The sequence below is a fragment of the Anthonomus grandis genome (genome assembly GCF_022605725.1).
Source record: "Anthonomus grandis grandis chromosome 1 unlocalized genomic scaffold, icAntGran1.3 Chromosome32, whole genome shotgun sequence".
Classification (NCBI taxonomy): domain Eukaryota; kingdom Metazoa; phylum Arthropoda; class Insecta; order Coleoptera; family Curculionidae; genus Anthonomus; species Anthonomus grandis.
The window spans coordinates 424339-451272 of NW_026088427.1; the positions used below are offsets into that span (position 1 = coordinate 424339).

Sequence of the window (26934 nt, forward strand, 5' to 3'; positions counted from 1 at the left end):
CACATCTCGTGAGAGTGTGTTCTAAGATGCTAAATTTAAATTTTTTGATTGTTTTAATGTCACTGATTACATGCCATGCACGTATTACATTTTGAGTTTTTAAATACAACATTGAAAACAACCATTTTTATTTATTCAATTAAATTCTTATAAAATCACAGGTTTTTACAAAAGGGAACAGTGATTAACAGGACGTAAAACCCATCTAGGAGGTTATTAAAGTTGTGGAAAGTGTTGCCCTCCAACTTCTTTGATTTTCGTATTCGTTCAAAAATGCCTGCTGTATTTCGAAATGTTGCGCAACTTGCCACTATCCTATTTCTTAACATTTTTAGTTGGAGTAGTATATAAACTAATTGTAAAACAATTAGCTAATACCCCAGAGGAAAAAGGCTAATGAGTTTAAATCGGCCTATGTGGCGATTGGGATATTGGAGCAATTAAGCTAAAGTTCGCTATATCGTGCGTAAAATAGATTCGATATCTTAGATTAAGAGGGACCTCTTTTAATAAGGCAGGCAGTTCTTCTTCAGAAAAAATGCCAATAAACATTTCCAGTTAATCTTTCTGGTAAAAAAAATCGACCAATCAAGTTATCTCCAATAATTCTCACTCATACCGTTAAATTCATTGACCGAAAATTGTTGCTGGTGCCGACTTTCATAATTCCATGCGGATTTACGTAGGACCATACGTGATTATTGTGATAATTCATAAGTGCACTTTTTGAGAAATTCGCTTCATCTGTGAATAGTGCACTCTCTTGCCGTTCGCAATTAACATACACAAAATGCATAACACACATTTCTCTGTTACTGTAATTCATTTGAAATGAAAATTCACTAAACTGTTAAGTCACTGTAAACTCCAATACAGGTATGGGGCATCTACTAGCATTTAACAAACAATTATTTTATTTACTGAAAAGGATTACATAAATGCAATAATATCAATAATAAAAACTTAAAGGTGGAGTGTATTTAAATTTTGACTATCAATCGACTTTCTTTCTGGTATTCTTTGTCTTTTATAAGCATTTTCGGACATGGGATTATTATAGGAATTTTCTTCAATATTTTGACCCAAGGAATACGTCATTAAATTTTCGTGCAATATTAAACCATGTAGATTTCTGACCGCTTGCAAGTAGCTCAGATCGCTCATAAAACGTGGTGTTACTAATTACGAATTATCAGGATGATGCGAGTTTTCAGGCTGGTCTTGCAATGTATCCTCATACTGAGATGGGGATATAAAAATGAAAATTTAACTTCTTCTCCTGTATCAAGTTATAATATGAAAACTGCATAAAAAAATATACCACATAAAATGCTTAATTATACAAAATTCGTACCTATTTGAATCCCGTGGGCGTACACCTTCAAATCCATAAGGCCGCCCAAATCTTTGACCACCACATTGATGCTTTGTAAACGTCCTTGTCGCTGCTGTAAATCGCGTTCTTCTTCCAGTCGTCCCAGTACATGTTGCTTTTGAATACCGCGACCGCGAAAGGATGCGAAACCACGTCGGTACCATAAACTATTATCATGAAACCGTCTCCGTGCAAATCGGAGCTGCCTATGTAGTCTTTACGAGCGTCTACCCAATAGATTCTAGAAAAAAGGCAAAATTGTCATCAAGGAGATTCTCGGTATTTAAGAGAATTCTTTTGTGGTAAGCATATCCTCGTAGTACGTTAATAGTATCTGTTGTCATCAAAGTTAAGAAATAGCAATGAGTTTTCTTATGAACACCTCTTTAACTTTGATGTCCCTTGTTGATTGTTTTTTGTAATATAAGGAAAAGCAAGATTTGTCGTAAAAATTGAAGGTGGATTATCAAACTCTTAAAAATGCTTCTTTGGGATAATTAATTTGTACTAAGATATTTTTAATAAAATCTTTTTTAGTTATTAAATATTGATTATTACAAATAATGTTTGCACGATCATATAAACTTTTTACCATTATTGTATGATTAGAATTAAAATTAAGATATCTATTAGTATGAGTTGGTTACGGTAAAATTCTAGTTTCAAAATGTTGTAAATCTTTTTTAATTAAAATATCAAGAAAATGAAGCTGACCATCAGCCTCCTTTTCAACAGTAAATTTTATAGTAATTCTTTTGGAGTTAATGTAATTTAAAAAATTTCTATTTTGTTATGGTGATATATTGAAAAAATATCATCAATATATCGCCACCATATTTTAAGTTTTTTATCAAATATATTAATAATTTCAGATTCAAAATTTTCCATAAATATATTACTTAAAATTGGGGAAAGAGGAGAAGTCATAGCCATCCCAAAGATTTGTTGATAAAATTCATTATTATATTGGAAATAAGTAGTTTTTACACAATAGGTTAAAAGTTCTAAAATTGTACTAACGCTTAGTGTTTTTGAGTTCTGCTAAAATATTATCATTCTCTAATTTATTTTTCAAGTTTTGTCAACTGGAACATTAGTAAAAAGACTTACAACGTCAAAATAGATCATGACGGTTAAAAGAAATTGTAGAAAGTTTTTCTAAAAAGTGTTGAAAATTTTTAATATAAGAATCAGAATTATATTAACCTAAAACTAAGATATTTTGCAAGAGGGTGAGTAGCTGAATTTATGCTACTAACTCTAGGTCTTAAAGGAACATCTATTTTATGTTATTATGTGGAGTTGATTTAAATCTATCAATATCAGATATATTTAAATAGATTTTCAGTTTGTGAGCGTGTGAATATTTTCTAAATTAATTTTTACTATAAGTTACGTAATACCCAATAAAATAAGTAACTCACTATGAATTCGTCACAACAATACAGATTTTACTTAAATCAAAGGTATGGACCTAATTGTTTAGATATGTTTAGACATTTAGAAAAAATGTATATTAAACTATATCACAGTGAAAATAGTATACATTTTTATATAAATGCAAAATTCATGATTTAATACCAAAATGTTTAAGATTACAGACATCATACAAAAATAATAATACACATAAAATATTAGAAAGAGCCAAGCAAAGCGGGGATACATTAATTTGCGCACCCCATTTGTCGGGACTGTTGATGCGGTTTGCTAACCTCACTTTCAATTTTCAGCTTTGAGTCGTTTTATTGTTTATTTACAATTTGTGCGACCAAGAGTAATTATTATTACTTATATTATCTTGTTGCCATTGTAAATTTAAAACACCACTTTATATTTACATTAATTTAAACACCTTTATTATTATGTATAGATATAAACACATAAGTGCTTTTAAAATTAAGTACATTTGTGAAATTTTATTAAACAGTATATATTTTTTTAGGGATAATAAATTAATACGTGAAGATTGTGGAAAGTAATCTTCTTCTACTTCAACATTGTATAGGAATATACAGAGTGAAAAACAGAGCAAACACCTTTATTTGCCCCCCTTTGCCTGGACAAAGAGAAGTTTACATCCTATGATTCTTTAATAAGACACTTTCATAGTATTCATAATATACATATTAAAGAATCTGTTTTAAATTTTAGGAATTTGGCAGAGTTTGAAGTTTGGAGGTCTCCAGAAAACAGAGAGGTAGATTATGCTGTTCACCGAAGAAAGAAATCTGCTAATGGAGAAAAATGTATTTACTATAATTGTCATACAAGTGATTCAAAAGGTACCTAGTTAGTTTTATAAATATTTAAGTCGGGTAATTTTTTAATAATTAATCATGTTTTAGGATATGTCAGTACATGTTTGCAAAGGAATTTAAAGTCTAAAGGAAGCATTCGCACTGAATTTGTCTATCAAGAATAATTTTAGTAGATGGTAGGTATTTATTTGCTTAATAATTATTAAAATAAAAGATTTATATGAGGTTTTTTTCAGGAGTGATTAGAGTAAGATTTTTTGAAACCCACGTAGGACACCCTAGACACCCAAAACCGGAACAGGAGATAATTGTGGATAAATTAGCAGCAGGAGTTTCAAATAAGAGAATTATTCAGGAGGCCAGAAGCATAGACGGCAAATAAACTACAAAGGAAAAATTGTATAACAAGAGGAGATTTAGAGTACCTAATACGAAAATTTAATATTGACAAGAAAAGGGACAGTGATGATATGATAGCCATAGTGTTAAAAATTCAGGAATGGAACAGTGATGGAAAAAATCATGGATTTTTATTTAAACAGATAGGTTAGAATTGCAATTTTATATATTAGTATTATCTTAACAAGTTAATGTTGTTTAAATGTATTTTAGGAGAAACTTATCCAGGATTAGAAGAAGATGATTTTACAGTTGGATATATGAATGCTATTATGGAAAAAAAATTAAGACATACATGGAACAAATAGGAGAAACTGGGACTTGACAATTGTGTTAATAAGAGATGAACAAAATATAGGTTTTCCAGTGGCATTCTTACTAAGTAACAGATTAGATCAATTAATTCAAGAGGTTTTTTTTAGGGCACTTAAAACTAGATTAGGGGAAGCAGTTCAAGCTGAATATATAATGAGTGATGACGATCCAAAATATTACAATGCATGGATAATGGCTATGGATGCAGGTATGTGTATACTGTATAATCAAACAGTATCATAGATCATTAGTTATTTTTTCACTTATTTGTAGAACATAAACCAAGAAGATTACTTTGTATCTGGCATATAGTGAAAAATTGGAACATATAAGGAAGGTCTAAAATCAAGAAGTTGGAAAACAGACAGATAATGAAACATGAAATTAGGAAAATTTTAAAGGAGACTGATCCACAAAAATGTATACAGCTGAAAGAGAACTATTTTAGGCAATTAGAAGAAGACGAGGAAACTAATTTTCAGAATTACCTGAAAAAGTACTTCACTAAAAAAGTCAACACTAAAAAATTATAAAACAAATGTAATTAATTCTTTAATATTTTAGGTACAATTTCCAAAGTAAGGTAAGGTCGTTTAGTGATAATCATAAATTGTATTGTGTAAATTATAATGAGGTTTGTGATGAGGACTGTAGGGCAATGTATTGTCAGAAGTGTAAAATATGTAAACATAAATATAATTGTGATTGTCCAGAATATACTGTTTAAAGTGTCATGTGTAAGCATATACATGGTGTAGCTTTATTTGAGCAGAGGACCGAATATGTTTCAGGTTTCATGGATGAAATGCAAGAAGATAATAATCTGTATGTCAATGAACCTTCAACAAGCAAGACAGTTTATGAGGATGAAGTAAATCATTTTCTTGACGACACTGAAAATAGAATGAATGTGACAATTATTGATTTTGAAAGAAAGCATGAGGTATATAGTTTAACAATAATTTTATTTGGCAGTTCTATAATATAGTACGGTATAAAATTGTAGATTTGTCTAGAACAGTTTTGCTCTGAAATTCGTAATTATGGTGGTGGATTGGGTGAACATGATTTAGAAAAATTTCTGGGTGATTTTAAAAATTTTATGCAGACAGTAAAACAAAAAGAAATGGTGATGAGTAAAAGGATAAAAATAGAAAAGCAGCAGTATCCCAACAAAAAACCTAAATAAATTTATTAATAACAAAATGTTTATAACTATTTTATTATTGCATGACATTGCTTTTGTGAGTGCCCTGTTCTGGTATTATATCTAAGTGGTGTTGGCTATATTTTGTATTCATGTAATTCGTTGGCTTATGGTGAAAGATACTTATAAAATATATTTTTTTCATTTTAATTTTGCCTTTGTTATAATTAAATAATATATTAGTGTGTGTTTCATATTTATTTGCAACTTTTCGAAGTAGAACCCTTTTGTGCAACTATGTTATACAGGGTGTTACACTTTTTTGTAGCAGGACTTTAACAGTATTTAGAAAAATTAATTTTAAGGTAGGTTTCTCATATAAATATTGATCGTCAAACTTTTTGTTTCTGAGATACAGGGCGTCAAAGTTTCCCAAAAAAAAAAGTTTTTATTTTTTAATATCCGAACTATCAAAGATATTGAAATCAAAATTGGTATAAACAATTCTAGGATGAAGGGTCGTCATAATCGTAAATAATGTCATGTTTATACGTTGGCCAGTGGCGGAGATATGACTAATTAATAATGTTAATGTGACTAAAAAAGTAGCACGCCACTGGATTAAGTCGATTAAACGATCATTTCTAAATAGTGCATTTAATTGTAAACAAAAATGCCCTCTTGATATTTTTTCGTATCTGACTCCGTTTTCTCCTCAAATTGGGTTGTAAAAATCACTTAAGATTTGAAGATAAATTTATTTCAACCGTCTAATAAATCGCAACATAGAACAATACCACAAATACTTATAACTTATTTATAACAAACAACAGATTACAAGAACACAACAAACAATTAATAAATTTAAAGGTGTTCGAAATGTGAACCATTTTCTGCAATACATAATTCGCATCGACGAATAACCGAACGTGAAATGTTATTTATATTAATAATTTGAATAGTGTGCCATGAAATAAAAACAGTGTCATAAAATGTAAATGTTATATTAGTATTATCGTGTCAAATTGCAATTGCGTTCTCAAAAAGTGTTATTTTTTTATTTCTTCTTATCGTTTTTGTGTCAAAATGCCATTTATGTTTTCAAATCAAGAGTTAGCGGATATCCACTTTATTTATGGGGTTGCAAATGGAAACTCCGCAGAAGCAGCCCGGGAATATATGCGCAGATATCCGATTAGAAGGCATCCACATCCTTCTGTATTTGTAAGAGTCCATCGACAAATTATTGAGAATGGTTTAGGCAATGTACGAGGAAATAAAAATAATGTAAATTTTCGAATAGAGAGAAATAGGCAACAAATTTTGCGTGAGTTCAACAGAGTTCCTACAACAAGTATTAGAAGAGTTTCCGCTGGTTTAGGAATTTCAGCTTCCCGTGTTTACCGAGTGTTAAGACGGGATCATAGACGTCCTTATCGTTTGCAGCCTGTTCAGGGATTACAACCAGGAGATGAAGAACAAAGAACTGCATTTTGTCGTTGTATTCTTAATGCAGCTAATAATACTCCAGGTTTTTTAAATAACGTGTTGTGAAGCGATGAGTCGTGCTTCACTCGGCGTGGAGTGGTCAATTTCCATAATCAGCACATTTGGGCGCATGAAAATCCACATGAAATTCGACCAAGAAACTTCTAGCATGAATTTAGTGTTAATGTCTGGATTGGTATTTATGACAATCGACTTTTTGGACCATATTTTTTGCCACCACGGGTAAATGCTGCAGCCTTCTTGGAATTTTTAGAACGGGAGCATGCGAATATGTGGGAAGATATTTCTTTAAATTTAAGGAGACGGAGTTGGTTCCAGCTTGACGGTTGTCCTGCGCATTATGGGAGAATTGTGCGAAACTGGTTGGATACCCATTATCCAGAAAGGTGGATGGGTCGTGGAGGGCCAGTAGCGTGGCCTCCACGATCCCCAGACTTAAACCCCTTAGACTTTTCAGTATGGGGATTTTTAAAAGAAAGAGTGTATGCGACACCTGTTCCAACAAGGGATGACCTTATAAATAGAATTAGAATTTGCTTGTAATGAAATAGTACCATTTTTAAATAACATTTCACGTTCGGTTATTCGTCGATGTGAATTATGTATTGCAGAAAATGGTTCACATTTCAAACACCTTCTTTAAATTTGTTAATTGTTTGTTGTGTTCTTGTAATCTGTTGTTTGTTATAAATAAGTTATAAGTATTTGTGGTATTATTCTATGTTGCGATTTATTAGACGGTTGAAATAAATGTATCTTCAAATCTTAAGTGATTTTTACAACCCAATTTGAGGAGAAAACGGAGTCAAATACGAAAAATATCAAGAGGGCATTTTTGTTTACAATTAAATGCACTATTTAGAAATGATCGTTTAATCGACTTTATCCAGTAGCGTGCTACTTTTTTAGTCACATTAACATTATTAATTAGTCATATCTCCGCCACTGGCCAACGTAGAAACATGACATTATTTACGATTATGACCCTTCATCCTAGAATTGTTTAAACCAATTTTGATTCAATATCTTTGATAGTTCGGATATTAAAAAATAAAAACTTTTTTTATTGGGAAACTTTGACGCCCTGTATCTCAGAAACAAAAAGTTTGACGATCGATATTTATATGAGAAACCTACCTTAAAATTAATTTTTCTAAATACTGTTAAAGTCCTGCTACAAAAAAGTGAAACACCCTGCATATTAGTAGATTGCCTAATAGATGAAGTTGATATAATAAATTAGGTTTTAATATAGGTATTAAATATTCTGCATCAGTGTTATGAATAAACCTACTTTATTCAAATATAATCCGGTTGTTTTATTCATACTTAATAATCTCAGATACTGAAAAATATTGGTCTTTTTTCATTGTTGAAAGAGATATCATAGTATGCAATTGCATCTAATGTATGGATCACATGAGACAAAAAAGTGTAATAGGTATATCGTAATTAAGTAATACCTTTCTAAACTTTTTTATTTTAAAATGAAAATGTTAAATAATATAATGGATTAGTAGATAAAATCATAACAAAATGTGTTCTTCTTAGACTATTCAATAAAATTATCAATTTTTTATAGTAAATTTTAATTGAGCGGAGTTTAGAGCCTGAGAATTAACTCAAAACTATCCATTAAGTGCCTGAAATGAGATAAATTCTATTTTAGTAAAAGCAACATTAATAAGATCGTGTAACAAAAGTATTATCCGTCATTTTCTGAAAATAAACAATTTCTTTACGTAAGTAAAGTGTTCCGCATGTTTATTTTTCTCAAATACCATAGTTCCTCTTATAATCAGATTCGAAATACGCGCCTTAATTATCTGAGCCAATCACAGACAATGCGCCGTGATTGGCCCGCATGGGTGCGGAAATTAATGTATCCTAGCAAAGCGTTATTAAGAGAAATAATTATATTAATATTTCATAGATATAATAAAATCTGAAAAAGATTTTATTGAAAATATCTTAGTACAAATTAATTATCCCAAAGAATTTTTGGAAAATTGCTTTAAAGAGTTTGATAATCCACGTATAAAATTGTGGCAACCAATTTTTACGACAACTCTTATTTTACCATTTATTCCAGATTTTTCTGATAAGATAAAAAGCGACAAAATATTTCTGTCAGAAAAAATCGGGCCAAATCGGGAAGCTTTCTTAAGTTCGCGGATTAAGGACAAGAAAACATGAAAAAAGAAATATGATGAGTGATGCACTGAATGCACTCAACCAAAAGTCAGTTTCCACAAACCAGAACTGAAATAGATTTCTTCCATTCACAAATTCCTTATTCAAAGACATTTCTTGTTAAATTGTAATGTTACCACTAATTTCTCTTACCTATTAGCAATGTAGTCCACGGTTATTCCATTAGGCCATTCCACTTTATCCTTGCCAAACAAAGCTTTCACATTCGAACCATCTAAATTCGCTCTATTTACAGAAGGATTCTCCGCGGACCAATCGGTCCAAAACATATATCCAGCGGAAGGATGCACGGCAATACCTCTGGGCTTCTTCAAAATTCTATTATCCAAAATAGTCCTTCTCATCCTCCCGTTACGTTTTACGTTCGTTCTGATCAGTTCGATCTTGGAACGGATTCCGTCGACAAAATAGAGAGTTTTCGAGATCCAATCGTAAGCCATTCCCTCGATAGATGCCAAATCGTTAGAAACGAGCGTTTCCAATTTACTGCCGTTGGTGAAGCACTGCCTGTTTATCGTGTCCAAGTTAATATCCGCCCAGTAAACGCAATTATTTTCCATATCGAAGTCGATTGCGATAACGTTTTTCAGGTTTTTGATCGGTAACGTTTCCAAGACTCCGGTGATTAGATTGTACCTGGAAATGTTCTCTCTTTGGGCGAACAGGAGGAAATCGTCCACTTCTTTAAAGGGACAAGGCACAATGTCGGGAAGATAGTGCTGCTCGAAACCGCCGACGCATTGATCTTCTGCTATTTTACGGTAACCTAAAATCAAAACATTTTGGTGAAATTATCAAGCATTTTTAAGCAACTTTTAAACAAATTATTAATTATTAAAGGCGGATATTGTATCAAAATTTGAGTTTTTGTTTAAATATTTTCCTAAAAACTATGCGTTTGGTGGTCAAAAATTCTATAATATTATTATGGACACACGTTTGTAAACGCGAATGTAATTGTTTTTTAGTAGTCAAGGTGGCCTTAAAATTGTGATTTTTTTAAATTGCCATATTCTGCATTCCCGTCGTATCAGCCACTCGCGAGTAATTGCCATATTAATAATGCACAAGAGAATTTTTATACCCAAAAACCATAAATTTGTACACCCACTCAATAGTTTTTGTTGTGCACAATGCACCTAGTACTGGAGGTATTCAGAGGTAAAGGCCTTGAAATTTTAAAATCATATCTCTCTAATAAAAGACAAGAACTACCAATAGATGATGGCTTAAGTGAAGAAACCAAACTTGAATATGGCCTACCTCAAGGAACAGTTCCTTTAATTGTATTTAAATAAATAAATTAAATAATAAAGGTAATAAAAACATTGTTTTATTTCCATTTGTCCAATTGGTGATATGTCGTACACTATTGTTAGTACATTGTCGTAGATTATTGCAGTAAATTAATAAATTTGTGTTCTGTGATTCTAAGTTCTAACCTCACACCGAAGAATGTTTTAAGAAAGACGATAAAGTAAGACGAAAAGATATATCTGAAAATTTTAAAGTTGATCATTAAAAGATCGGTTTCACTAATAAATGCGCAGTATTTCAATTAATAATATTTCGCAACAGAACCCTACATGGGTACGCATGTAAATTCACCTAATTCCGAAATTTTACCTCAACTGCCCATGTCATTTTTGTCATTTCTAAAAGAAGTCAATACTGGTAAATAGAGATTCTCACCTAACTAATTTCATTTAAAGTTAATTAAATCTGTAATAAACACATTAAACAAATATTAGACCCTTACCAAATTAAAGTACTTTACTCATTTGTATATTCTCATAGTCAATATGGAATTTTGAGTTGGTGTGGGACATATGAAGTACCTATAAAAAAGTTGGAACTAATTTTTTCGAATAATGTTCAATAAGGAAAGACAATACTCGAACGAATTTATAATATAAAGAGTGGTTTAATGGATGTTCACTAAATATTTTGATTTAAGATGATAACAAGACAACACAAGAATAGAACCGAACTACAAAACATTGCACACGATCCCAATACGTGACATAAAAAGAACAAGACAAACAAAACTGATAAGGCATTTAAAAAAATTGGACAAAGATCTTTAGAGTTTTTAGGATCCTACGTATACCGCAATTTACGGTATATTTTATAAACTGCGTCATTAAAAAGAAGTTCAAAAAAATAGCTATTAGAACAAGGAAGAAGTTTGCGAAGAATACATAATTTATTAATGTAGACTTATTTACTAAAAAAAATTTAAGGGTAAAAAAGAAAAATTCATATTAAAGTTTCCTTAATTTCACTAAAGCACTATACATTGGCTACATGGATAAGATAGGGATGCTGCACTAGATAAAATGGGTTAGAGAGAAGATAATAGAATATTGGAAACTATGGAACGTACATCTAAATCTAAAAAGCACAATGATTTCAATCGGTTTTATTTCTGCACATTTAAAATTAGGAAATATTATGCACAGTTAAGATAAGTTATAATCTGTAAATAAATAGATTTTGAATTTGACTGCACTTCAGCCCAAGCTCATAAAGTGAGGGTAATTCCAAATGCTACCAGATCTCTTACTTCCACATGTCCTGTCTGAAAAATTCGCTTAAAACAGCCTAACTTAACGGACCCTAAAACAACTTGAAGCTATGAAACAAGAAATTACAACCCAAAAGAAATATCATCTCTTAAATAAAATCTGAAAGGCTGAAAGTGAAATCCAAATGAAAAGAGAATTGAAGACACTAAAATCACTACATTTGATAGCCTTGTAAAATGGCATCTGCAATGCAGTAAATTCAATTCGGGAAAAAACCTTCATGAGCCTCGCAAACATAATAGGCCAAAAGTTTGGTCAGTTGGCAGAAATATCATAATGTCCAAAACATGGAGATTAGAGTCACAAATAGATACTCCAAATTTTTAAAAATTCTGCAATAACAAAGAACTGGTAAAAAGGCTTACTGAAGAAACTGGATCCTGAAACAGAAATCTGTTATTAGTAAGCATAAGGTACCTATTATAAATGAACCGACCACAGAAATCTTGCAGAATCCATGGAAACCAGTAGACAGCATGCATAAGGAAGGGGACAAACAAGAAATAAATAATTACAGACCTAGCTGACTAATTCCAGAAATGTCAAAACTAATGGAGAAACTTCTTGAAAAAATTATGGAAAACAAGTTATTTCAGCTTTACAAAGAATAAGTTCACATCTATGGCAGTTTAAAAAGTTATATATGACATCACATAACCAGTTGAACCAAAAAATCACCTATGGACTGTCATGTGATTTGAGAAAAGCTTTTGATTTTTGTTAATCTTGAGAGTAGTACCTCTTAAATATGTAATAAGGGGTGTCGGACATACCTGGCTTGCAACATACTTAAAAAATCGCAGTCAGAGTTTTACTACAAGGGTCAGTCCTAGGACCGATTCTATTTTTCCTTTATACAGGGTGTCCCAAAAGTAGACGTCCAAACGAGAGGAGGTGATAGAGGAGATCATTTGCAATTAAAAAAACCCTATATACCCTATATATGCTTCAGTCTGGCTTTCATTGATAAAAACAAGTTCTTTAAAATATCCCCATAAAAAAACGTCTAAGAGGTTCAGGTCAGGCGAACGCGGCGGCCATTGGATGGTTCCTCCCCTTCCAATCCATCGATTATTAAAAGTAGTATCAAGATGTTGCTTTACGATTCGGGCAGAGTGAGCAGGAGCTCCGTCGTGTTGCAGCCACATGTCTCGCCGTATTGCTACAGATACGTCTTCAAGTAAATCGTTCAAGTTATCTTGCAAGAAATGTAAATAATTTTTGCCGTTAAGTCTTCCTGATAGCTCGAATGGTCCAATTAATTTGCCTTCAATGATCCCTGCCCATAGATTGACTGAAAACTGATGCTGAAAACGATCATTTCTCACTATATTAGGATTAACATAGTCCCAATAATGCAAATTGTGTATATTAAATATCCCTGTTCTTTTAAAACTGCTTTCGTCACTCCACAAAATGTTTTAAAAAAAATTAGTCTTCTCTATTACGCTGCAGCATTTCCCAACAAAACTGAATCCTTTTTTCATAATGAGTGGGCAGAAGTGCTTGAACACGTTGCACATGATAAGGATATAACAGATTTCTTTGTAAGACTCGATGAACTGTGGATTTGGGAAGTCCCGAACGTCTTGCTATGCGACGAACACTTGTTGGATTCTCTGTTGCAAATTCCACAATATCATCTTCATCGTTATCATTTCTAGGTCTTCCTACTCTCCGTGGCTGACCAGGAATGATGCCTTCCAAGTAACTCTGATGCACATTTATGAAAACTCTATGGTCAGGATAGCGATTTCGACCGGGAAAGCGTCTTTCATATTCTCGGGCAGCAGCTCGAGCATTTGCATCACAAAGCCCATAAACATAGTGCATTTCTGCATATTCGTGGGAACTATAAACCATTTGTGAAGGTTTACTTGTAATAGTAGCAAAGGAGTTAAAACACGGAAAACTCCGAAAATAGAAACAGCAAACAGTCTAAGTATAGGAAATAAAGCCTAATTTGTTGAAAAACTAGAAAGAAACTAACTACATTCGCGATAGGGAAACAGTATGTTGATCTTAAAAATTATTTGAAAAAGATGTTTAGTTTTCTTATCATAAATATTTGACCGTAAAGAATCTGCATAAATAAAGCAACTTTTTCTGATAGCTGTTTATTTTTGGTCGAACACGTGCTTTATGTAGCAGCATCAATTCAAACGCAAAAATGTGTATGTAAAACTTGAACACATTGAAAAATTATCATTTTCTAAGTAGTGACAGAAGCAATTGTTTTGCATGCAATTATTACTTATGAAAAAGTACACTATTTAAGGCAATATTCATAACAAATACCACGCAAATACGTGAGGATATTCTTTCTATGAGTTCTTTACAGAATTCACGACACTATTTTTATAAAAAACAGAAAAACGGTAATAACTTTTAAACCATCAACAATCGAATAATAGTATATGGGGTTTTTTTGATTGCTACTGCCCTCCTCTATCGCCTCCTTTCGTTTGAACGTCTACTTTTGGGACACCCTGTATAAACGATTTACCTTTATGCATAACAGCTGCAGATATCATTATGTTTGTAGATGACACATTTTTCCTTGTTAAACAAATAAACAAACTAATTTTAAAAATTGACTGATGGTGTATATATGTAATTACAAATAAATTTCCTAAGCATTGCTTTTTAAAAACAAAATACAGCTTCAGAAAATTTAGTATAGAGTCCAATATAGAGATAAAAAATTTTTTAGGGTTGTTAGGGTACATTTTGACAATCAAGTAAACTAGAAAAATCAAATAGCAGACCTAAAAAGTAGTTGAAATATCTGAAGAGACAAGTACAAACTGGTATATTGAGTTGCTGTAAACGTATTGATATAGAATATCAAACAAAAGTGACGGAGAATCAATAAAGCTATTAAACAATTTAAAGACGTAAAGAGCTATAACTTTTTCCCTTCGTTACTTTAAATATTCTAAACCAGCAAGCTGAATACATTTACATATTAAAATCTAAACATAAATAGATCGATAGAGCAATTGTAAAAAGCAGACCATATACAGAATTATGCTTTAAGATGCTAGGGATAAAACTGTTGTAATATGCACTAATATGCGACCAAGTCCTTTTCAAAAACTCAACAATCTGTAGCGTCTCACGGCTATATTTTTGAACCGAAATGTGAAAGTGAGACCCATACTCTACGATCTGAAATTGGCAATATTAAACCGCATTGAGCTTAATTCCACTCCTATAAATGGAGTTAAAAAAGATTATGCAATCTTTATGAAAGAAAGTAATCCTCACCTAAAATGAGACAAAGTTTCAATTAACTTGGGATAGATGCATGCACTTTAAAATATTTATTTTATATACCATAAAAATGATCTTCATTTAAATTTTTGCTGTGTACTGTGCATGTTTTAAATCTCGCCTTAAATATAACATTCTATTCCGGGGTGTCTCAACTGATGACATTAAAAACTTAAAAAATATGTCATCTGACTCTTAGCAGGAGTCTGTAAGGCCCCTTTTTAAGCAGTTCAACCTCTTAACTATACTTTCATTGTATTATACTGGAATGTCTTATGTTCGTATATAAAAACAGAGACCAGTTTACATTTGCAAACTCCTCCTAGGCATCAAGCTACCTTCTTTCAAAAAAGCTTTAAATATATGTCACCAAAACTGTTAAATTTTAAGTATCAGAAAATTCAAAACTGTAATGAGAGACCCTGTTGATCGAAAAGGCATATTATTCTGTACAAGAATTTCTAGAGGATACATTAAATTAATATGGCAATTTTAGCTATCTTTAAAATTCCAAAATTTTTGTAATATAGTTACTGTAGTCATATTATTCTGACACACCTTATATTTTATTTTTGTTCATAGTGTTAGGATTTTATATTAATGTTCTTTTATGAGAAAATTCCATATAGCTTATGTGAACTGTATTTTTTTTACTTGTAACAAAATGTTGTGGAAATAAATTAATTTGTATTTAATTTCCCAAACAATTTGCTTAAAAGGGTAAAAATTTACAAAAAAAAACAAAACTTTCTTGGCTTACCCTTTGTTCTCAAGTAGAAATTATGGGGTGAACAAGTTCCAGGTACTTTATAAGGGTCGTAATCCTTCATATCCTCGTCCCGGACGCACCTAGGAATCCTGTCGCCCGCGTTTTTAAATCCAAAGTCGCATTCGAAATCCATGGCGTCACAGTCGCACGGCTTCTTAGAAACCAGTCGGACATAATCTAAGCCGTTCAAGCATTTGGCTTTTGGCATTCGCCTTTGATAAACCGTTTGTTCCCCTAAGATACAGGGGATGTAACTGCGATTCTCTTCGGTCTGACTCGGAGACCACATCTTGTAATCTTCCTCTTTGCACTGCTTGGGGAACACTTTGGCTAAATCCACTTTGACGATAATCCATCGATGTTCCTTCGGCAACGACCCGAACATGGTAAACACAGTGGTATTTTCTCCAGGTTCCGTCATCAGTCCATAAAGTCTAATTTCCTCGTTATGAAACTGGGTCTGGTTCCAAGTCAAACCTTCATCGATCGAATACAGAATGTGTCTGGTTTCACCTTTGGTCTTATAGTACTTCACAGCCGAAAGAATCCCTCCGTGATCACCCATATTGAAAAAATAAAGCTCCCTCAACGTTTGCCTCCACGTCAACCCAGCATCCACACTTATATAAACCCCGTAATGGCCTTTAAGGTTACTCCCTAGCACACCAGTGGCAACAATGATTCCCGGAGCGGATTTACTGGACAAAATAGGCACCGATCTGCTTTCAGGGTACAACTGGCTGAACTTTTGACTCAGGTGCAACGAACATCCTTTGGAGACTAAACAGCCGGTATCCTGACCCTCGACGTCAGTCTCGGGAGGCTGAATGGGGCGCCAAGAAGCCCCGTGATCGAACGTAATCACCGAACTGAGATGCTGAGGACCTTGCTGCAGTACTTTACTGCTAGGGGACACCACTTTCGATGCTATGTAAATACCGGAGAGGCCTTCTACTTTATAGACGTCCGCGAATGCTTCTTCGGAAATATGGCTAAAATAACAATTAATATATTTATCGATTAAAGTTATTTTGGTTTGTTACAGGGTTGCTGTCAACGGTTATCTATTTTCTGTTATTTGATGTTATTGTTATTGGAAGGATACAAATCGATTTGAATCTGTTCTGAGATTTGAAATCTTAACTGTCACTTGTCAATAGGACGATTAAGACATGTCGCGCAAATATTTAAAAAAGTGGGGGTCCAGTTATATCGATACGTTAGTTCAACAACATACCAATACACTTATTTAATAGTTTATTTATATTTTAGCATTTTTCTGGTATAATTAAATGAACTAAAACCAAAAAGCACTATTTTCAGACGATTCAGACCCTATTAATAAAATGAAATTATGATATAGAAAATAGATGAAAAAATTGAATTCGCATGGTGGTCCAGTTCAAACGTCAATAATTTTTAAACGTGATAGCGAATTGAAAAAGAAATAGACTTTCATTATAAAATTTTTCTCAGAAATGTTTAATAACAAAGATACAGGGTGTTAAAGTTAAGAATAATTATTTGTTTATTTATCATAACTTTTAAACTACCGGCTCAATTTGAACTAAATTTCGCATGCAGGTTATTGTAGTGAATTGTCAATTACTTATGAAGTCAATTTTTAAAAAAATTGCCAGTGGCGTAACATAAGGAGGGACTTGGTCCTTTTTTGTCTCAAATCTGCGAGGTGATAAAATATTTTATTATAAGTAGTTAAATGCTAGATTCTTCATTTAATTTGAAAAAAAAAGTTACTCTTGCAAAATTATGATTTAACATTTTTAATTTAAGCATTGTTTTTAAAATATCTTACTTTATTTCGTCAGAAATATACCTACTAAAATGTTGCAAAAATTTATAAAAAAAAGGAAATCGGGCTTGGATTTGTAAAAAAGTTGAATATAAAAGATGATCAAAAGTTACCTTAAGTCATTATTTTATTTGACAAGTTTAATTTAAGATTCAAGCGTAATTTTCTTTTTTTTTAAGTTTTATTTATTTACGGAATCCATTTACAAAAGTGTTACATAGCATACCCATACAAACATATATATTCAGATACAAAACTATCTATAAATCAATGAAAGGTGTAGATGAGTTAATTAATTAAAGCCCCTATGAAATAATATTCTTTAACTGCCCCTTAAAAGATGTAATCCTAGAGTCAAAAAAGCTTATCTGTCCTGACCATTAGCAATTCGAGCCATTCGTGTAATTGGCTCATTGATGCCATAATTGGTATGGTGGAATAGGACTGAAAATATGTCTGATTGTCTATTCAATCTGGAAGGCACCCTAAGTTTAAAAAGAGACAATAACTCGGGACAATCTATAGTAGCATTTAAAACCTTATGCATAAAACATAAGTCGAGTAATGTTCTTCGTGGCTCTAATGTGGGTAAGTTCAGCTTATCCCTGACCCACTGATAGTAATACTCCTGTCTCCTGTAACCACATCTAAAAGCAGCCACCCTTAAAAATTTATTTTGAGTTTTTTCAATCTGCTCAATGTAGCAGTTGTATGACGGAGACCACACAATCGAGCCATACTTCAAGATGGGCCTAACAAGAGAGCAATAAAGTAATATAAAAGTAAACAAAGACAAATCAGTTGTAGACCGTTGGCTAAAACCCAGCATTTTCATTGCCCTACCAGTCACCTGATTGATGTGACTTTCAAAAGACAACCTGGAGTCAATAAATATTCCCAAGTCAGAAACCTCTGTTTTGACACCAATTGCTACATTATTTATTTTATAAAAAAAAGCAATAGGGTTTCTTTGCTTAGAAAAAGTAATCTTATGGCACTTATTGGTATTAAGGGACATTCAATTCAAGTGGCACCAATCAAAGAACAAATTAAGGTCTTTTTGCAGGAGCACAGCATCAGAAAGGTATGTGATAACTCTAAATAGCTTCACATCATCAGTAAACATTAGCACACGACAATTTTCAAGTTTTCAAACTAAATCATTTAAAAAAAAAGCAAAAGAATCTCAATCTTGAGTGAGAGCCCTGTGGCACCCCAGATGGCACCAAAATTTCAGAGGAACATGTACCTCCAAGATTAACAATCTGGATTCTACCTCTGATGAATCCCGAGATCCACTGAAGAAGAGGCCCCACAATACCTAAAGCCCTATGCTTCTGCAAGAGTACCCGGTTAACCCGATCAAAAGCTTTGGAAAAATCTGTATATATTGAGTCAACCTTAAGTCCCTTCTCCAAGCAGTGGTAGAGGTAGTTGACATACAGCACCAAATTAGCATCAGTAGATCTGCCTTTTATAAATCCAAATTGCTCAGGATTAAATAGAGATTTAAAACTCCAGGCAATCCTATGACTGACCAGGCAGTCAAGCAGTTTTGGCAACTCAGATTGGTTACACACAGCCTGATAATTGGAAATTCCATTTCCACTACCAGATTTAAAAATGGGTTTTAGAAAACTTCTCTTCCAGAGGGTGGAATAAGAACCAGTACCTAGAGATTTGTTAAAAATGAACAGTATTGGTTTCGTAAGAACACAAACACATTTCTTTAGGAAGAATGCCGGAATCCCATCTGGTCCAGCGGAGAGCTTATTCTTAGAGGAAGTAATAACCTCATAAACATCCTGCATTGACAGAGTTAAAGTGCTCAGACAAATTGATTTATCAAAATCAAAAGATGGTATGTCATTGACTTGCTCATCCGAATAGACGGACTGGTATTGTATGTCATTCTGGAGGGAAGACTAAAATCAGTTCGTTTATTTTGAATATATGACCAGAAGTACCTCGGATTGCCAGTGAGATTCATTTCCACCTTATTAATGTATTGTTGATAGCACAACGTTTTTGCAGCATTTTAACTGGCGTTTCTGTACAATTAAACTAAGATATTTTAAAAACAGTGCCTTAAATCATTATTTTGCAAGAGTAACTTTTTTTCCAAATTAAATGGAGAATGTAACAGTTGATTTCTTATTTAAAAAAAAATATTTTATCACCTCGCAGATTTAAGACGAAAAAGTCCCTCCGTATGTTACGCCACTGGCAACTTTTTTAAAAATTGGATTCATCAGTAATTGATAATTCACTACAATAACCTGCATGCGAAATTTAATTAAAATTGAGCCGGTAGTTTAAAAGTTATGATAAATAAACAATTAGTTATTCTTAACCTTAACACCCTGTATCTTTGTTAAAAACGTCACATCTTTATCAAAAATCTAAATAAAATATGGTCATAACAAATTCCTTCAAAAATTATGTTAAATAAGTCATCGATAAAGTATCTAACGAGAAGTGCCAATAAAATGAGACTAAAATTAGTAAAACGTATAAAAGTGTTTTTAAATAAATATTGTTATAATTCTACTTATGTGACTTCTAAAGCGGGGGTGCGATATATCGAATACACTATCATAAATTTAAATACCAAACTAGATACAGTGCCTTGAAAAAAAATAGATTATCGTTAACGGCAACCTAGCGTTAATAATAATAGTAATATTGTGCACTTACTATAATAATGTGCTCTGCCAAGCGGGATTCGGAAAGAAAGCGAACACGTTTTTGATAGAAAGCACGAAATAAACATGCCCGTCCTTCCCTCCTAGGTTATCAGATACGTACAGGTTAGAGCCGGTTTGCGTGTGACTCGCTACTATCAAGGCCCTATTATTTGTTACGTCCGCGATGTAGAAGTTTAAGATATCGCGCGGTGAGTCAAAATAGCAAAGTAGCTGCTTGCCGAGCTTGTAAGAAACATATAGCTCTAGTTGGCCCTAAAAGCAATTAAATAATCATTAGTCAAGTGAGGACATTAAACGTAAAATAGAGGGTCTCAGCACCTACGGCTCTAAATTGTTATTTTATGTCTTGTTTTGTGTAAGCCACCTTGACAAGGTTACTGTGACGCTTCACAGAATGTGAAATGTTAATAGAGAAATGACAATTATTTGGGTGAATTTTCGCAGTATGAAACCAGGGTGAAATTTAGAATGAGCAGCCAAAGAATGAACCTAAAATATACATTTTTTGAATGTCGAAATCATTCAATTAAAAACTAGGGAAAATCCAATCACATGCGATACAAATAAAGAAAATTTGGTAGAGGAATAACAGTAATATAAACACTGAAAATCCATTAGACAATATTCCATTGAAATACATATACACCGTCTACTGTATTCCCTATAGTTATGGCGAATTTTTTTCTGTGTGTCCTGGAAAAAATAAAGAAAACATGTTGGAAGAATACTACACAGTTTTTCTTCCATATAAATATATTTGCACCCATATTGTTTTTAGACTACAAGGCTTGTTTAACTCAATGATAGAAGTACTATGGAAAATCCAGGTGTCTATTGTATCGCATGCAGGTGTGTCAAGAAGGAGAGAGATAAGACTAATAGAAGAATATTTACAGGAACTCAACATTTCTCTGGCCTCAGACATGTTCTTCAACCAAAGGTAAATAAATTTTCCAGAGTCCCTTTCTACTGATCCAGTTTAATGCAATTAGTAGAGAGTCAAAGATTCAAGTTCTAATATGAATAATATAGCAGAAGAATATACATAGGGTGTTAATTAATTGAGTGCCGATAATACAGGATGTGATTCTTTGGGTGATTTAAAAAAATATATATCAAAAAAATATGTCCTATTTGTTGATGTTGAAGACGATTTTATTATAGAAAATTTCTATGCAGAAATTATCAGTTCTTCATCTAGAAGGTGGAACATAGATAGAAGAGCAATAGATTTGTAAGGAAATGTTCTTGAAATGGCAAATTTTGAAACCGAGTCCTGAGAAGAAAATAGAATTACATTAAGTGGCCCCAATATGGAAAACTAAAAGATGAACAAGAAAAAAAAACGGTGATAGAGAAGTAGCAATTATTGCTAACAAGAAATATTTCCATTAATGATCTTATAGAGGATAAAGGATAAAAGGAACCAAAATCTTATTGTCACACCTACTGTTCTCCTATAACCTGAAGAAACTTGTTAAATAAGTGTGTTATAGAAGTGATAAAATAAGGAAAAAAAGCGCCTTGAAACTAGGTCAGCAAACAGTCGCTATTTGTTCAAACTTCAATAAGGCGTTCGATAAGGTTGACTATAAACCATTCATAAAGTTTAACGTCTTTAGTATGAAAAGGGGAGAAAGTGTCATAGGTTTAGGATTTTTTAAATAAAACTGATTTTATTTCAAAATAAATGCTGACGTTTCGGTCTTTATTTAAGCCATCTTCATATTACAGTTTAAAAATCACTCTATGTCCAGTGAAGAGATATAGAAACTGCTAAGTTGTTTTGTTCCTTGAATTATGATGTTTTTTTTTTTAAATTGTTAACATAGATGTAAAGCACTAACATTTTCATGTCTCACCATTGGACTTGATTTTTAAACAGAAATAGTTCTGAAGTTCTAAATAAAGGCCGAAACACAACACAGCATTTCTTCATAAATAAAATCAGTCTTATTTGAAGTCCTATAAATAGCGATCTGTCGTTTTGTTGTTTGTGAAAAACACTCCAAACCTTGACGAACGAGATACGCGGTAATTTTATCAAGAAACGTGATTTCCATATAAATCCAAATCCAGAACAGTGTTCGCCAATAAATATTTGATAAAAGACCACAATTTAAAGCATCATTCTCCCAACAGACAATATATCCTGTCCTTAAACGAGCGATTAAAGTATTTATTAATTCGTTGTATTTGCTTTGCGAGTGCAACGATCGTCGTCAACAATAGAACGACGATAACGCAACAACGCGGAGAACGTTTATCTAAAATTAGGTACGAAAACACCAGGATAATATGCTCTCGTCACTAATAAATTATAATTTTTTTTTGGTAGGAAAATATCTTAATTTTGCGCTTAAAGGCCAAATTATCCAATTTGACGGGTAAATAACAAAAGCGCAAGCTGTGTCAATAAGGAAAAATTGTTCATTGTAACGAGGTTAAGCGTAAATTCAATTTGTTAATTTGAAAAGCAGTTAAAACTAGCTGAAGTATTAGTCATGGAGTTTGGAGTCAGTGGATGATAGGAGATGTTAAAATATACAATATAAATCAAGATTATTTGAATAAAATATCGTTTAAGGGGTCTTCAAATGTACAATATTAATTTATTTAGTTTTAAAGCAGTTTACAAGAAAACTGTAATCTACTATAGAATGATTAGGTGACAACACTTCAATTTTATGTAAAGGGATGAAAATAGGCGTGGAAACATGGTTGATGATTACATTCATTACTCAAAATTTTCTTTATTTTATCCAATATCCGCCTTTTCAGGTTGTCTATTGTATTTATATTCCCGATATTTTTATTGGGACTTTATATTTGGCAAAGCAATTGTATTCTTTCCTACTTGGTCCCATCAGTACCAGTTTGTGTACATAAAGAGAATTAAGCATAATAAATTCGGGACTATAAAAAGGGTCTGCTAAAGAGCGTTTTCCATTTTTTAGAGGGTTTTGTTTGCCATTTATCTACAGCTGATATGTTTTTCTCAGCAAATCAATCTTGGACGCATGTAAATACTAGAAGTATATTTTTTAATTCAAGCGTTTCCATTCTTCTTTGATAGAAGTGGCTTTTTAAGAAATCTAAAAGAACTTTTAGGGTTTTATTTAAAATGTTTAATCTTCTTATGGAACAGCCTATATATGACTTCATAATTAAAAAGAGAGCAATTTTCGGATTTCAAATATATATGGTTTAGCTACTTTTAATTAAAAGATTTTAGAAATATCGGACTCCAAAGTCTAAAAAAATTGAAGATTGACGATCTTGGTAATCGGTGCATCGTTATTGTTTGGCATTTATTAGGTATTAATTAATTATATTATAAGTTATATTAACCAAAGTCATAGACAATTTTTTAATTTGATACAAAAAATTAAACTAAAAAGATTATATGACGTGATAAATAAATTAACAATAAATATGGACGAAACAAAATTTAAGTGTTTTAGTATTCTTGACCCTCATTAATAGGAAGCTGATGAAATGCACACTCTTTCTTGTTTGTTAAAAGATTTTCCATATCAATGCACGCACTGTTTGAAAAATATCTATAAGTATTAAATATTTAGGAATTATAATGGATATAAAAAAGGGATTAACTCTGAAAATGTATTTATAAATTTCATCAAATTAAAAAATGTATGCCAATTAAAATTTTGAAATTGCTATAATTTGCATTGGCTGAATCAATAATTAGATATGGTTTGACAATAACGACTTCAAATATTTTTAATGTTACTTAAAGACATCTGTTAATGTCATATTTACAAAAAAATGCAAGATACTTAACTAAACTCTTGTTCCCGAGAGTTAGAGTTCTGTTCTCTCTTTTTTCGGATCTATTTTCGATCTTCTGAGTTAAACATTTACAATTATTTATTGCATTGACCTCCTTAACATTTACATGGGTTCCCTATGTTCCGCTCGGCGACGCACCACCCGGTATATGGACATTTTCTATATTTTAACATCTCTTATATAACCGATTAGTCTATTATCTATCACCCTTGCAATATCAACAAAAACCGAAAATAAAACTACTGTAAGTACACCGTTTTGAATTCATATTTCGAATAACCGTTTAATGCTTACCCTAGTGTTATTTCTGGTGGTAAACAAATAGTCGCCCCTCAAAAAGAAATCCTTGATATTGGTGGCGTACACGTGGCTCACTCGGTTCCTCAACAGGTCGTGGGAGTAGATAACGCTTCCTAACCCGCTGGGTTCGTACCTCTGGACCACGAGGTGATGGTAATCGCCGTCGCTTACCCAGAAGAACGCCTTGACGAACTCGTGGGCTTCCCGGAAACTGTCGCCGAAATCTTCCGTTATCCATAACTAGAAAGTTTAAAAATTGTAGTGGCATTTCACAAGTCTTCAATGGTTGGTAACTATTTAATCGTTTACCCACACAGATAAAGAGAATAACTGATAGAGCTTAGTTTAGATGTAGAGTAAAAGGCTTGCTCTTGTCTAACATTTATTATACCGTTAAAGAACTTTTTGATGACTACACTATTTAAATGTATTTCTTTTCCTTTTTTTACCTTTTGGCTGGCGGTTTCTTGTTTTTATATTTATATTGAAGTTTTGTAAGAATTACTAGAACTGTTCTTTTAATCAGTGTATAATTTATGTTTGACTGTGATATAAATGTGTATATGACCAAGTATTAAATTTTTCTTATAATTGGCTACATAGCTTATTTTTACCACTTGCTTGTTAATAATTATAAGACCTTTTTTCCATTTTAATTTGTTTCGAGATTCGTCGTAAAGATGCTGGTATCTTTGGATAATAAAAGCATTTTGAATTTTAAATGTGCTCTTTGAGATCACCTTGAAAAACAACCTCGAGTTTATTACTCAAAGTTTATTTTAGCAATAAAGAGCTTGAAAAGCGAATATTAAAAGTTTTCTTTAAGCAATTGACTTTGTCTAGGTCGTCACAGTTTTTTTTGTTAGTTAAAAACTAAAGAATGAAGAACAGGGTGAGAAGAATGGGTCTGAGAGTTTTTACTTGACTAGAATAGGTAGTTGTTTTCGTTTATAATTCAAATTAAAAACCTATCTTTATTATAACAAACAGAGTTGTTAAAAAAGCCTTAATATGACCTAAAATAATCCTAATAAAATATAAATATCACGCAGTACGGAACGACACTCTTGAGTATAAAAATGGAAGATGTCTATAATATACATTGAAAATTCAACAACATTAAAATACATAAAAAATAAAACATACTAAATCTATAAAAGAAAACTAGACTATTAATTTAAGCTAGTTACATTAATCCAGAGTGTAACAGGCCTTTCATTTAATATGCATTACAACCCTCAATTATTTATTATTATATTCAAGAAACATGACAAATGAAATTTTATGCAAAAAGTCTACTGGTTCAGTTTTTCCCAATTTGATCAAAAACTAAGCAAGAAACAAGAAAAACTCATAAGACCTTTTTAAAGAGAATTTAATTCCCTGTAATTTAATATGCACTACAACTACAAACAAGACAAATAATATTTGTTATGCAAAATAACTAGGAGCACATATTAATTCAGTTTTTTCCCCATTTCCTTATAAACGATACATTTTCACAATAAGACTCATAAGAGACTTTTTGAAGAGAATTTAATTTCCTTTTATTTTGTCTACTTTTCAAACCATTTTTTATACTCAATAAGAAATAAGGCAAATGGCACCTTTATGAAGAAACTCTTTGGTTCAGTTTTTCTCGGTTTTCTCAAAAACTATGCAAGTTAAGGAAAAAACTCATAAGACCTTTTTAAAGAGAATTTAATTCCCTGTAATTTAATATGCACTACAACTACAAACAAGACAAATAATATTTGTTATGCAAAATAACTAGGAGCACATATTAATTCAGTTTTTTCCCCATTTCCTTATAAACGATACATTTTCACAATAAGACTCATAAGAGACTTTTTGAAGAGAATTTAATTTCCTTTTATTTTGTCTACTTTTCAAACCATTTTTTATACTCAATAAGAAACAAGGCAAATGACACCTTTATGCAGAAACTCTTTGGTTCAGTTTTCCTCGGTTTTCTCAAAAACTATGCAACTTACAAGAAAAAGTCATAAGACCTTTCTAAAGAGAATTAAATTCCCTGTAATTTGATACGCACTACAACTACTAACAAGGCAAATAATATTTTTATGCAAAATAACTAGGGGTACGTATTGCTTCAGTTTTTCGCCATTTACTCATAAACTATGCATTTTCATAAAAAAGTTCATAAGACACTTTTTAAAAGGAATTTAATTTCTTTTTATTTGATCTACTTTACAACCATCAGCCCTTTTTTATACTTAATAAGAAACAAGGCAAATAATATTTTTATGCAAAATAACTAGGCGTATGTATTAATTAAGTTTTTTCCCATTTCCTTATAAAATATACATTTTCAGTTTAAGACTCATAAGACCTTTTTAAAGGGAATTTAATTATCTGTAATTTGATGTGCATTACAACTAGAATCAAGACAAATAATATTTCTGCATGCAAAATAGCTAGGGGTACGT

General features: G+C 32.0%; 1 protein-coding gene and 1 long non-coding RNA gene across 2 annotated transcripts in view; one reads left to right on the plus strand and one right to left on the minus strand.

Moving 5' to 3' along the window:
* LOC126749381 (sortilin-related receptor-like) overlaps nt 1-26934 on the minus strand; it is a 76383-nt gene that overhangs the window by 34922 nt on the left and 14527 nt on the right. The window contains 6 exon segments of the mRNA XM_050459049.1: nt 1355-1429; nt 1432-1616; nt 9350-9983; nt 15842-16842; nt 20361-20623; nt 24479-24724. Of these exon segments, the coding sequence (XP_050315006.1) occupies nt 1355-1429; nt 1432-1616; nt 9350-9983; nt 15842-16842; nt 20361-20623; nt 24479-24724 (2404 nt within the window).
* Nucleotides 3934-4804, plus strand: LOC126749388 (uncharacterized). The gene is made up of 3 exons (XR_007665046.1): nt 3934-4179; nt 4246-4555; nt 4621-4804. It is a non-coding gene; the product is annotated as an uncharacterized LOC126749388 (long non-coding RNA).